The 13,108-nt window shown below is 38.7% G+C and overlaps 1 protein-coding gene across 1 annotated transcript; it reads left to right on the top strand.

The window, feature by feature from the left end:
- Positions 1–3,262: 3,262 nt before the first annotated feature.
- Positions 3,263–12,897, top strand: LOC120356633 (probable ATP-dependent RNA helicase DDX49; the record flags this gene model as incomplete). The annotated part of the gene is given in 8 exon segments (XM_039445589.1): positions 3,263–3,484; positions 7,325–7,478; positions 8,502–8,695; positions 10,953–11,086; positions 12,685–12,700; positions 12,702–12,741; positions 12,744–12,790; positions 12,793–12,897. Coding segments are annotated over 8 exon segments (912 nt in total), but the record flags the coding sequence as incomplete, so codon positions are not given.
- Between the last annotated feature and the right edge of the window lie 211 nt (positions 12,898–13,108).

Raw genomic sequence — 13,108 nt, 5'->3', positions numbered from 1 at the left:
TAAATATCACATCTCTTATTTCATGCTCTAAAATGAATATTTTTTTGTTTGTGAACCATGTGGTTCTCAAAATACTTTTGAGGTTATGTTTGCTTGTTGACATGTTCACAGAAATGACAGTGGTTAGTGGTTAGGTTACAGAAACTAAAAATGCATGTTTTAATTGTTAATTGTGATTGAATTCTGTTTAAATTTGAGTAAATAAGAGTTCCAATAGTTTGAATTATGTTATAGGTTTCTGTTAAGATGAAAACTTTAGTGATTTGGAATTAAAACCATGGATTATCAGACAACTGTCAGGCATAGGTATGTATCACAAAATCTCTCGTATTTTTTTCATATCATGGTCGTCAGTAATTATATTGTTAGTAGGAGTGATTTATAGTGTGTAATAATGTCATATGTCTTGAAATAATTATATTTTTTATGTGCCTTGCAATATTTTCAATTAGAATGATCGTTGGCTAGGCATTCCTGGGTTGATTTAGAATCATTTATAGCAGTGTGGTATATATAAAACTGTCATACAATGATCAATAAACATACAGTAAGAGTCAAGACACAGTGTTTTTCCCAAAAGCTTCGGCACGATAGGACAGGAAGGTCTCCGATGGCTGATTGGTTGGCGTATGACAAATCATCTAATCGGAAGCTTCCTGTCACGCCGTTCAGTGCCGACTCGTCTGAAAAAACGCTTCTTGTGTTTCGGCCCAAGTTTAAAATATAATTGCAGTTTTAAGACCATCGCATTAGCATTTTTATTGAGGAACTCATAAAGATTGTATAGACTTCTGTCAATCAGCCACCCTGAATGAGAGATAATGCAAAACATCATCTACAGCTTGTCGCGAGGTCTGACCCATTATCAGGAACCGGTTAAGCTGATGGCTTTGTATTGGATTCGAAACACATCTGGACTAGTCACATCCAGCAGGTGACTAAGAGACTGTCCCAAATCTTTTTTCTGTTGCTACTTTGTATTGGATTCGAAACTCATCTGGGCTAGCCATATCCAGCAGATGACTAGGAAACTGTCCCAAATCTAGATTCCTGTTGCTCAAGCTGAGGGACAGCCGACGGAGGCATATCTGGTCATGGTGTATCATGCACTTTTCCACTGCCATATAATTCTATTCATGTAGGGTCATTCAGCCAAGGTTGTGGAAATACTGAAGCTGCTAGGATTATATCTGCAAGCGAACATCATGTACATTGTAAGCCCATATTTGTTAGACTAGGTATCCTTACAGTAGTCAGCCACTTCCTTCTTCTCTGCCTTATGCATATCAACAAGATTTGTTGACTCGGACTGATTTACATCACCATAACACTAGTAGTTCTGTGAACAGTAGACCTCGCGCTCAGTAAGTTACATTGACCTGTTGTTATGTTTTATAAAAAATTAATGAATAATTTATCAATTAAAAATGCCTAGAAAAAATCCTAAATAAACATAGAGCTTTCTGTCCTATCGTACCGTGACGTGTCGTCCCAGAATGTGAGTGTGAGCGCTGTTATCAGGTCTGGCTGCAACTGTCTACAACGTTGATGGAATGATACAATTTTCAAGATGTTCGATGTTTTTGAACGGGTAGTATTACAGTAACTGTCTATTAACGTTGATGAAAGATACATTTTCAAGATGTTCCGATGTTTTTGAATGGGTAGTATTATTAATTATAGTCACTAGGACAGCTGATTTATAATGAATAATTCTATAGTGATGATTTTACGGTAATATAGCGTAGGAAGAAGGTTCCTTTTTCCTTTTATATTATCCTTGAAATGCAAAATCTCAAAAAAAACCTTGATATACGTCGACGCGCAATTTAAAAAGGAACAACCTGTCAAATTGCATGAAAATCTATTACCGCGTTCGCCGTAAATGCGCAACATATAACATTTAAACTTAAGAGAAATGCCAAACCGTCGACTTGAATCTTAGACCTCACTTCGCTCGGTCAACTAGGCATCAAGTGCTGTTTGACATGTATCCAAAGTCTTGATCGTTAGCCAGGTGTTCCCGGATATATCGCGTCAAAAGAAATTAAAAAAATCTGGTGTGGCGCACTCACACAACTTTCCTTGCCGAAAATTTATCACCTGACGCTAGTGTTCCCGCGCATCTCAAGTCTACTATTCAAAGATTTTAGCCAGCTGGTGACAGGACAATAAGGCTGGAGACACACGAAGTTGACTATCTCTTCATAGTGAATGATTCAATAGAATCAACAGTTGCCAACAGTATGTAATTGAAATAATAACATTTTCTCGAATTTCGAGCTTATTTTCAATTCTAGGTGAAAATGTTACTAAACATTAATTGAAGAGATTTTCATGCTCAATCTTTTCTACTTGGAATTTTTTGTTTAAATTGCATCTAAAGCCTGATAATTGAGGATCTAAAATAAAACTTTGCATAGATGGGGCGCAGCTCCTGAAATTTTTACAGATATGGGACTTGTGGCAGTTGATAGAGCTTATCGATGACTATTTTAGGTATGAATTTGATCAAAATCGTTGGAGCCGTTTTCGAGAAAATCGCGAAAAAACCTCTTTTTTGACAACAATTTTCACCATTTTATCCGCCATCTTGAATTGCATCAGATCGAAATTGATTGTGTCGGATCCTTATATTGTAAGGACCTTAAGTTCCAAATTTCTAGTCATTCTGTAAATTGGGAGATGACATATCGTGTACACAGACGCACATACACTCATACATATACACACACACACACACACACACACAACACACACACACACAACACATACCTACACACAGACCAATACCCAAAAACCACTTTTTTGGACTCATTGGACCTTGAAACGTATAGAAATTTGGAAATTGGGGTACCTTAATTTTTTTCGGAAAGCAATACTTTCCTTACTTATGGTAATAGGGCAAGGAAAGTAAAAAAACTTTAAACTTCAAGATGGAATCAAGATGGTTCGGCATCACTGTTCGTCAAAGCCATCCCCGAGGAAATCACTGACACTATAATAGCTTCCCTCAATCAGCCACCTTGACAGCCTCTTTTTGAAAACACCAATAGGAAGATCCCTCACCGGGCCCGGCAGCAGGTTGAAAATTTCGAGTGCCATCACTGGGAAAGAGTCCTTTACTTTTGACAACCTACAGCGTGGAATCTCCAACTGTAGCCTTCCGCGGGTACCGTATGAATGCACCTGACACCAACTCATCATGTTAGCCCTGTTTATCTTCACTGCGGTAAGTGAGGCCAGTATGTGCAGCCCGAAGATGGTGTGCACTTTCAGGCGTCTGAAGATGGGGTTGACAATGGGCAATGAAGTCACTGTTTGTAAGGATCCGCAGTGCCTTCTTTCGAAGAATCAGGATGTCATTGGCATGCGGAGAATGACCCAGGGTGCGCCTCCAGGGATCGCGGGTTTGCTACAGGAGTGCAGCTCTCCGCTACTCCAACAGGCTACCTGCAGGGGTGAAGCAGTTGGATACCAGCAAGTTCGAGAGGGTTGTGACCGGTTTTATGAGAGCCAGGGGTTATTATGATATCCAGAAAATTTTAATCGATGACCTGTCTCAAATACTATCTGGCTATAATTGAATAAAAACACACATATGTTGTCAAATTCTACACAGTTTTATTCGGTACACGACCATGGTTTCGTGACCACACCGGTCACATTTTCAAGTTGACTAAGTTTTTATTCAAGTGTTGAAGTTTTAAGTTTTCAAGTGCTAAGTTTTATTTCAAGTGTTTTTATTCAATTATAGAACGGTTCTACAATATTGACAATGACTCAGTCGGACTATCTGGCTAATTTTCAAATAAGTCTAAGAGCAAGGCCTTAGATGTTAACTAAGTAAGTATCCTTCATCTAATCATCTTGATCTCTGCCATTTTGATAAATTATTTTTTTCGTTGTTGGTTATACATATTGTTTCCACAAATACTATTACTAATGTATTTTTATAACTTCAAAGTTATTTAAGTCAAGTTATTTTATAACTTAACTTCATTATTATTAAACTTAATTTTTATTAAGAGTAAGTCCTTTTTATAACTTCAAAGTGAAAAAACACTCAAATTCTTTGTGCAACACCAGCACGAAACGGTTGTCGCCACACCAAAGAATGTGAGTGTTTTTACACTTTAAAGTCACATAAAAATACATTAGTATTTATGCTTTTTTATTGACTTTTATTGTGCCAATGACGCCATCAATCCCATAAGTGTGGATAATGGATGAAGAAGAAGGTATAAGGTATCTTAACAAAGACGTATTAAGGCCTGTTTAGTATGTACTCTTCTTCTTCTTCTTTTGGCGCTCTACAGCCCTGGGTGGGCCTTGGCTTCCAGTATTATACGCGCCCAATCTTTTCTCTGCTCGCCTAAACGTTTTCATCCACATTTCCCATGGTGCATAGATCCTCCTCAACCTCCTTGATCCATCATCTTCTTCTCCTCTCTTACTTGCTACTTGTCTCGTCTTCTCCGCTGTCTGGTGTTTCTGTCTCCTACATGTTCCCTCCATCCACCCTTCTAAGGCTCAACTCACACTACCTCGACTCAAATCGTACGACTCCAGTCTCTCGACCTTACAACTTTCTTGCTCATTGTCACTACTTCAGTACCATGCTACTCCATTTCTAACCTCACATTATTAAAAATGTGAGATCCAATTCGTCACTTCTGCGCATGTAACAAATTTTATGATAGTTACTATGAATATATTGTCTTATCTAATTCTTATTATTGTCTTACATAAAATTTTAAAACATCATTTCCATAAAACAACCTCTTCTCATTAAAAATGCATGGTACTATGTAACTAAAGTCGAGGCTCGACCAACATGTCGAATCGACGCTCGACTCAGTCTCACAGTCGTGAAGTCGTGACTGGTCTGAGTGTCACCATTTGAAAACACATGCTGCGTCGAGAAGAGACTAGAGTCGCAATATTTTCTCTACTCAAGTCGCGTAAGTGTGAGTTGAGCCTAACAGCTGCCTCAGCATTTGTGTGGGAGGCATTCTTAGTATACTCTACTCTGTAGTAATACTGTACTCTGATGTTTTTACTTTCCTTGCCCTATTACCATAGGTAAGGAAAGTATTGCTTTCCAAAAAAATTTAAGGTACCCTAATTACATGTTTTCTATACGTTTCATTACTTTCCTTGCCCTATTACCATAGGTAAGGAAAGTATTGCTTTCCGAAAAAAATTAAGGTACCCCAATTTCTAAATTTCTATACATTGTGTGTGTATGTGTGTGTGTGTGTATATGAGTGTATGTGCATCTGTGTACACGATATCTCATCTCCCAATTAACGGAATGACTTGAAATTTGGAACGTAAGGTCCTTACAATATAAGGATCCGACACGAACAATTTCGATCAAATGCGATTCAAGATGGCGGCTAAAATGGCGAAAATGTTGTCAAAAATGTTTTTTTCGCGATTTTCTCGAAAACGGCTCCAACGATTTTGATTAAAGTTATACCTGAAATAGTCATCGATAAGCTCTATAACTGTCACAAGTCCCATATCTGTAAAAATTTCAGGAGTTCCGCCCATCTATGCAAAGTTTGATTTCAGATTCTTAATTATCAAGCTTCAGATACAATTTAACAAAAAAAAATTTCGAGTTGGAATAGATTGAGCATGAGAATCTCTACAATTAATGTTCAGTAACATTTTCACCTAAATTGAGCATAAGCTCGAAATTCGAGAAAATGTGATTATCCAATTGCCAAACTATGATTCTATTAAATGATTCACTATGAAGAGATAGCAGACCTCGTGTGTCTCCAGCGTTATTACCCTGTCACCAGCTGACTCAGATCTTTGAAAAGTAGTAGACTTGAGATGCGCGGGAACACTAGCGTCAGGTGATAAATTTTCATAACGGCAAGGAAAGTTGTGTGAGTGCGCCACACCAGATTTTTATGGTTCAACGTGTGTTCCTCATTCAACTCCGTCACCGCATAGTACGGTCTTACTATGTTACAATTTTTTTAGTTATCTGTGAAATGTGGATCTTAATTGTTTAAGGCTGTTACCAAAGAATAAACAATCTAAAGTTTAAGATTTCCCAAGTTGTATAAGTTTCTACTGTTATTACGTAGAACATTCAATAAATAAAAATGTAAATCTGAGTACCCTTTTTAAAATGATTTAATCACGACATGTTTCGGCTATATAATGCCATTATTATTATTATTATTATTTTATTATTATTATATATTATTAATATTATCATTATTATTATTATATTATTATATTATATTATTATTATTATTATTATTATTATTATTATTATTATCCTCTTTTTCACGCAGTTGCGGATAGCTTATGCGAAGAGGGGCAAAATTTATGCAACCTCTTGGCATTATTTTCTATTATTGATAAAGTATTTACCAAGTATGTTGGAGCGTTTGGCGTACTATGCGAGCTGTATCAAGCAGAACAGACTTCTGCATTTTCCCTACCAGAGTTTCTGAGACATCAATAGCCTTACAGCTCTCCACTGTTGAATTAAGAACCAGACCATTCACAGATATTACGATTGGGATTATTCTAACATTCTTGAGCTCAAATGCTAGCTCTTGATACTTCCTCAATTTCTCACCTCTTGTTCTTTGACAATTTTCATCTGCTGGTATGGCTACATCAGTTATTAAGGCTTCTTTTTGATTAATGTTCAACATTAGGATATCAGGCTTATTATGAATGACCTGCCTGTCAGTGATCATTTGAGCATCCCAGTAGATCTTAATCTGGTTTCTCTCAATAAATGCAGGAGGAGAGTAGGAATAGTATGGGGGCATTTCTTCAAACAAGTCAAATTCCTGCTGCAATTCCAGGTGCACTATTTTTGCAACATTATTATGTCGCTTCAAATACTCTTTTGGTGCCAATATTGAGCAGCCTGAAACTATGTGCTGAATACTTTCTACTGCAGCGTTACAAAGCCTGCATTTATCACTTATGCTCAGATCTCTGATGATATGTCTTCTATAGGCATTGGTAGCGACAACCTGATCCTGCATAGCAATATTATAAAGCCTTCTGTTTCTGGGAAAAGACTTCCATCTGTCAGCCACCTGCTTGAAAGGTCATGATTAGTATGATCAGAGTGAAGATGCTTGCAGTAGCGCCCATACAGTTCCCTCTGTTGCCATTCTGCCTTGTAATCATGCACTATCAAGGGCTCTCGACCATTAGGATTCCTCAGGTTAAGTGCAGTATAATTTCCATCCAATCGGCACACTTCCCTGAGGAGATTTGTGTTAGCAGAAATGAAATACTCTCTTAGTCTTTTATCTTGTTTTGCACACAGATCGAAACCTGGACAAACCCTGCACCCAGCTTCCTTGGCAATATAGACGACTCATCGATGATCGGTGATGCACCCTGTTTTTTGTCATTTGAGTCCTCACAAGCCTGTCCATTTGTTCCAGACGAGTGTCAGACCACTTCAGAACACCAAAACTGTAGGTCAGAGTTGGAATAACCCAAGAATTTATTGCCTTAATCAGATGCTGTGAAGGTAATTTAGATTTCATGACTTTACTTAGTCTTCTCTTGAATTCAATTTCCAAGCGGCTGAACACTTCAACACAGGAGATTTTCAAATGCTGGTGGAGTCCAAAGTATTTATATGTCTGTCCTATTTGCAACTACCCTATTTCATTTTCAAGTGTCAACATCCCTTCTGCTGTATTTACTACTTTACCTTTCTTCATATGCAGTACTGCACACTTCTCCAATCCTAATTTCATTTTGATACTCTGGCTGAAAGTAGTGACTAGCTGAAGCAAATTCTCAAGCTGCTCTGGTGACTTGTCATATAGTTTCAGGTCATCCATATAGAAACTGTAAGCTCTCTTGAAACATCAAACTTATATCCATATGGGGAATTTCTTAGCAACAAACTAAGAGGATTTAAGGCCAGGCAGAACCAGAGAGGGCTCAGACTGTCACCCTGGTAAATTCCTCTGACAACCTTGATTGCACCTGTTTGAAATTGATCCACTCCATCCCCAATACACAGCCTGACACTCCACAGTCATGGCTAGCTTCAAAAAGTTGACAATACCTGTACTGACTTTATAAAGTTGGAGAACATGCACTAGCCAACTGTGTGGGACAGAGTCAAAGACTTTTGCATAATCTATCCAGGCAATTGATAGATTCCTCTGCTTAGCACTCGCCTGACCAGCAATGAAGGAGTCAACAACTCCTATTATTATTATTATTATTATTATATAAATATATTATTACTTGATAATGGCATTATATAGCCAAAACATGTCGTGATTAAAAATTTTAAAAAGGGTACTCATATTATATTTAAAAGTAGCCCAAAGAAAAAAGACAACATTCAATAACTAGTGTCTGCTTAAATTGGTGTGTACTTGAAATGCACTATATCGCGGCTTGTGTTGATTTGTCATGTAATGATTATTCTAATACTTGAAAATAATGAAAAAAATCTCATTTCTCTGTTTTATCAGGTCTGAAACATCCAACGCCTATTCAAGAAAACTGTATTCCAAAAATAATAGAAGGAAGAGATTGTATTGGAGCAGCTAAGACCGGTAGCGGAAAAACTCTAGTGTTTGCATTGCCGATTCTCCACAAGCTATGTGAAGACCCATATGGAATTTTTGCTCTGGTTTTGACTCCAACCAGGGAGCTTGCATTTCAGGTAAGTCTCTACAATATTTCACTAGATGGCCGTTTTCACACTTACCGATTATCGTTCGACATTAAGGCAAAATCAACATGAGGCGTTTTTCAGATGAGTCGGGCAAGAAGCTCTCCGATTGGTTTATTACCAGCTAACTCTTGAACGGAAACCCAATCAGTCAATCGGAGACCTTCCTGCCCTGCCGACTCGTCTGAAAAACGCCTCATGTGGCTGGCTCTTATCGTCACTACACACAGACTAAGGACCGGTTTCCGAGCTTGGTATTTAGCTAAGTTCTAGACTTTAAACAGCTGGAGTCAGAAAATTGGCTTTCCGAAACGGGGGGTAGTAGTAGTATAATAATAATATCGTGTGACTTGGCTGGCTCAGGTCTGGTGTTAGAGTTTTCAGGTCGCAACTGATCAATTTCAGGGCCTCTGACATGACCTAGCGACTGCTTTTTTAGGCAGCCGAGACCGACGGTTTAACGTGTCCACCCGAAACACGGGAGTGGCCCGAAAAATATCTTGCCTGGGCTGCGATTTGAACCCGGGCCTTTGGATCACATAGCCAGCATCTAATCCACTCGGCTATGGCCATTCCGTAGTAGGTTTTAGTAGTGATAGTCATAGTCACTTTCAAATTAAAAATCGAAAAACTAGAAAATTCAACACAAAATAAAATAAAGAGAAAATAGTGTAAATTTGCAGCTATTTTAATTATTCAGGAATGTTTCATTTCGTCAAGGAAAAATGTTTCCAATTATAGAAATGAGAAAATAGAGATTGCCGTAAAAACTGCGACCACGTCCCGTTTCGGAAAGCTAATTTTCTGACTCCAGCTGTTTAAAGTCTAGAACTTAGCTAAATTCCGAGCTCGAAAACCGGCACTAAATGTCCTCCAATTGGCTAATTATCACTAACAGCTGATTCTCAGCCAAACGGAGGACATTTTGACAACTGTCGGCCGACAATCGGTAAGTTTGAAACGGCCGATCTTGATTTGATCAATTTCAACTTGAATTCTCTTGTCAGATTTCAAATTTGTGGTAAACGAGAGATTTCGTACCTTTGTCTAAAATGTTGAATCTATGTAATTTTTTGTGTATTTCCTATGTTGAAATAATCTGTTTGTCTCATTTTTAAAAATTTCATGGTTGTATATCTTAAACATGCTTTTAGACCAAGCCACTTTTCCTGAACGCCATTTTTTCCATGAAGCTGATTCCCGTACGCCAACCCATCAGCTGATAATCAGACAATCGGAGAGCTTCCAGCCCTGCCGACTCTTCCGCCGTCATTAAAAAAAACGCCTGAAAAAAACGTTCCATTTGGCTTGGCCTTAGGCTAGGCACACACCAGTTAGTCAAGACAAGACCAGACATGATCAGACCTGTTTTAGTCCAATACTTCACATAGTTGCTTATGAAGACATGTCTAATTGAAATGACTAATCGGTGTGTGCTGCTTCATAAGCAATAATGCGAAGTATTGTGATAAAATGTGTCTGATCATGTCTTGTCTTGACTAACGCCCACCTAAGGCTAGGCACACACCACGAGAAGACAAGACATGATCATTCACGTTCAGTCACAATACTTCAAATATTTGCTTATGGAGACATGTCTAATTGCAATGATTAATCAGTGTGTGTTGCGTCATAAGCAACTATCTGAAGTATTGTGTCTGATTATGTCTTGTCTTGTCTTGACTAACTGGTTTGTGCCTAGCCTAACACTTCGAATGTCTCTTGTTCAATCAATACTTTTAACTTATCTTTCTTCCAACTTCTAACTAATTTATTCACGATCTATTTCTTCTATTATGTGTTCTAATTCTTCTCCAATGCTATTTATCCAAAAATTCGATCAATTATTATTATTATTGTCATTTTTTTATTCATTTTTTCTCATAATGAGTACATTATCAAAATGATAGGGAGAGGAAAAATAAGGTAACCTTGAGAAATTCCTCTCCAAAATTTAGATAAGTTTACACATAATCAGGATACTATCCAATAAGAATATGAATCCTACTATTGAAATTTATATATTTCTTATATTAGTAAAGGACATATTTAGATAAATATATTGTGGTTGATAATATTAACAAATCCCAGACTAATGAATGAATTGAGCAAAACTCACTGCAATCATGCATTAGATAGTTTTTTTTTAAAGTTGAGTCGTTTGTTACGTGAAGATACAAATCTAAGCAGAGCTCAATTCAATTCTTCCATACATGGTTTCATTAATTTTGTAAAATTTAATTTTCAGATAGGCGATTCGTTTGCTGTGATTGGTCGCGCAATCAACCTGAGGCAAAGCATAATAGTCGGTGGCATGGACATGGTCGCTCAGGGCTCCGAATTGGCAAAAAAGCCTCATGTCGTTATCGCTACACCTGGCAGGTAACTCACTCATTGTGATGATTTCTTTTCAATCCTTCATCAAGACGTCTCAAATTAATGAAGTAATATAAAACTGGAGTGAAGCTGACTCAAAGGGGTCAAGGTCTCTCCACATCTATAGTGTGGTCCACGTTCTAATGGCAGTGGATAAAGTTAGAAGAATAGCGATGCCGATTCTCTGCATTGATTAATTATATTTCACACTGTCAAAAACATAATTGTCATCGTTGTGGACATAGAAAGGATAGTACAACCGGCTTTGTCGAATGATAGACAAGGATAGCAAAACCAAAGTTGATCAAATACTGTCATATAACGTGGACCTCACTATAGTTACGCTACACTGAAATACGTCTTATTCCCAATGTTGAATTCAAGCTACGTATCTGTCTCGTTCACATCAGCGTAGCGTAGCTTTTAATGTAGGGGAGATAGAACGGTTACTTTTTCGGAAGACGTATTTCAGCGTAGCGTAGCGTAACTTTGCCCTACCTGTGCTGACTTTACCATAAACCACCTGTCATGCCTATGGCTTTGTTAACGGAGGTAGGCATAAACTCCCTTAAGCATGCATATACAGGGTCTGTATAATAAGTAACCGGACTGACCTCTCAGGAAATGTGTTTATGGGCAAAATTTATACAATTTTCATCAGATATCTTCAAAGTAGTCCCTATTGGAGTCGATAACACGCTAATATCGGATTTTCCAATCCCTGAACGCACCCTGGAAGTCGGCAACCTCTATGCTGTCTAGAGCCCTCGTCGTAGCACGTTGAACGTTTTCCAGAGTCCCGAACCGCGTCCCCTTAAGTTGTCTCTTGCTCTTGGGGAACAAAAAGAAGTCCGGTGGTGCCATATCCTGGCTGTGAGGTGGATGTGGCAACGTCACCCTCGACTGATTGGCCAAGCAGGCAGGTGTGCGACGGAGCATTGTCGTGATGGAGGATCCACGAATCGGCAATTCCCGGACGGACTCGATGAACCCGGGCGGTTAGTCGACGGAGCACCTCTCTGTAGTACTGGTCGTTTACAGTTGGGCGGGTGGCACAAACTCTTTGTGAACGGCCAGAAGTACAGGTGCTCCGTCGACTAACCGCCCGGGTTCATCGAGTCCGTCCGGGGATTGCCGATTCGTGGATCCTCCATCACGACAATGCTCCGTCGCATACCTGCCTGCTTGGCCAATCATCAGTCGGGGTAACGTTGCCACATCCTCCTAACAGCCGGATATGGCACCACCGGACTTCTTTTGTTCCTCAAGAGCAAGAGACAACTTAAGGGGACGCGGTTCGGGACTCTCGAAAACGTTCAACGTGCTACGACGAGGGCTCTAGACAGCATAGAGGTTGCCGACTTCCAGGGAGCGTTCAGGGATTTGAAAATCCGGTATCAGCGTGTTATCGACTCCAATAGGGACTACTTTGAAGATATCTAATGAAAAATTGTTTAAATTTTGCCCATAACAAATTTCCTGAGGTCAGTCCGGTTACTTATTATAGAGACTATGTATTCTAATGCTATACTCTATGCCTCTATGGTCTATTTACTCTATGGTTTCTCATGATGAATATTTTATTCAAATCTATTGATTTGCAGGTTAGCTGATCACCTAGGAAAGTTGCAAAACATTCTCCCTGCAACAGATCAAGTTCCTAGTCTGGACGAAGCTGACAGATTACTGGGCGGGGCATTCGATGGCCAGAATCAAGAACTATATTCTCGGCACTGCCACACAACAAACAGACTCTGCTGTTTAGTGCCACAATCACTGACACACTTGAGAAAGTTAAAAAAGTCGCTAAGAATGAGGTCAGTTGCATGATTATTCAACAAATAATAAAATTTCAAATAAGACAGAAAATATCACTCAGTTTCTTTGAACTTTCAAAGAAGACAGTATTGTCACAGAATAGATACAGAATGGAAACTAGCAATCAAACGCTTATCTAAACAATGCTTTTTACATGGCACAAATACTAGACACGTCACGTGAACGAGTGACTATCCGTCACTATCTTGT

The sequence above is a fragment of the Nilaparvata lugens genome, unplaced genomic scaffold (genome assembly GCF_014356525.2).
Source record: "Nilaparvata lugens isolate BPH unplaced genomic scaffold, ASM1435652v1 scaffold7346, whole genome shotgun sequence".
Classification (NCBI taxonomy): Eukaryota; Metazoa; Arthropoda; class Insecta; order Hemiptera; family Delphacidae; genus Nilaparvata; species Nilaparvata lugens.
This window is presented reverse-complemented; position numbering and strand designations above follow the sequence as displayed.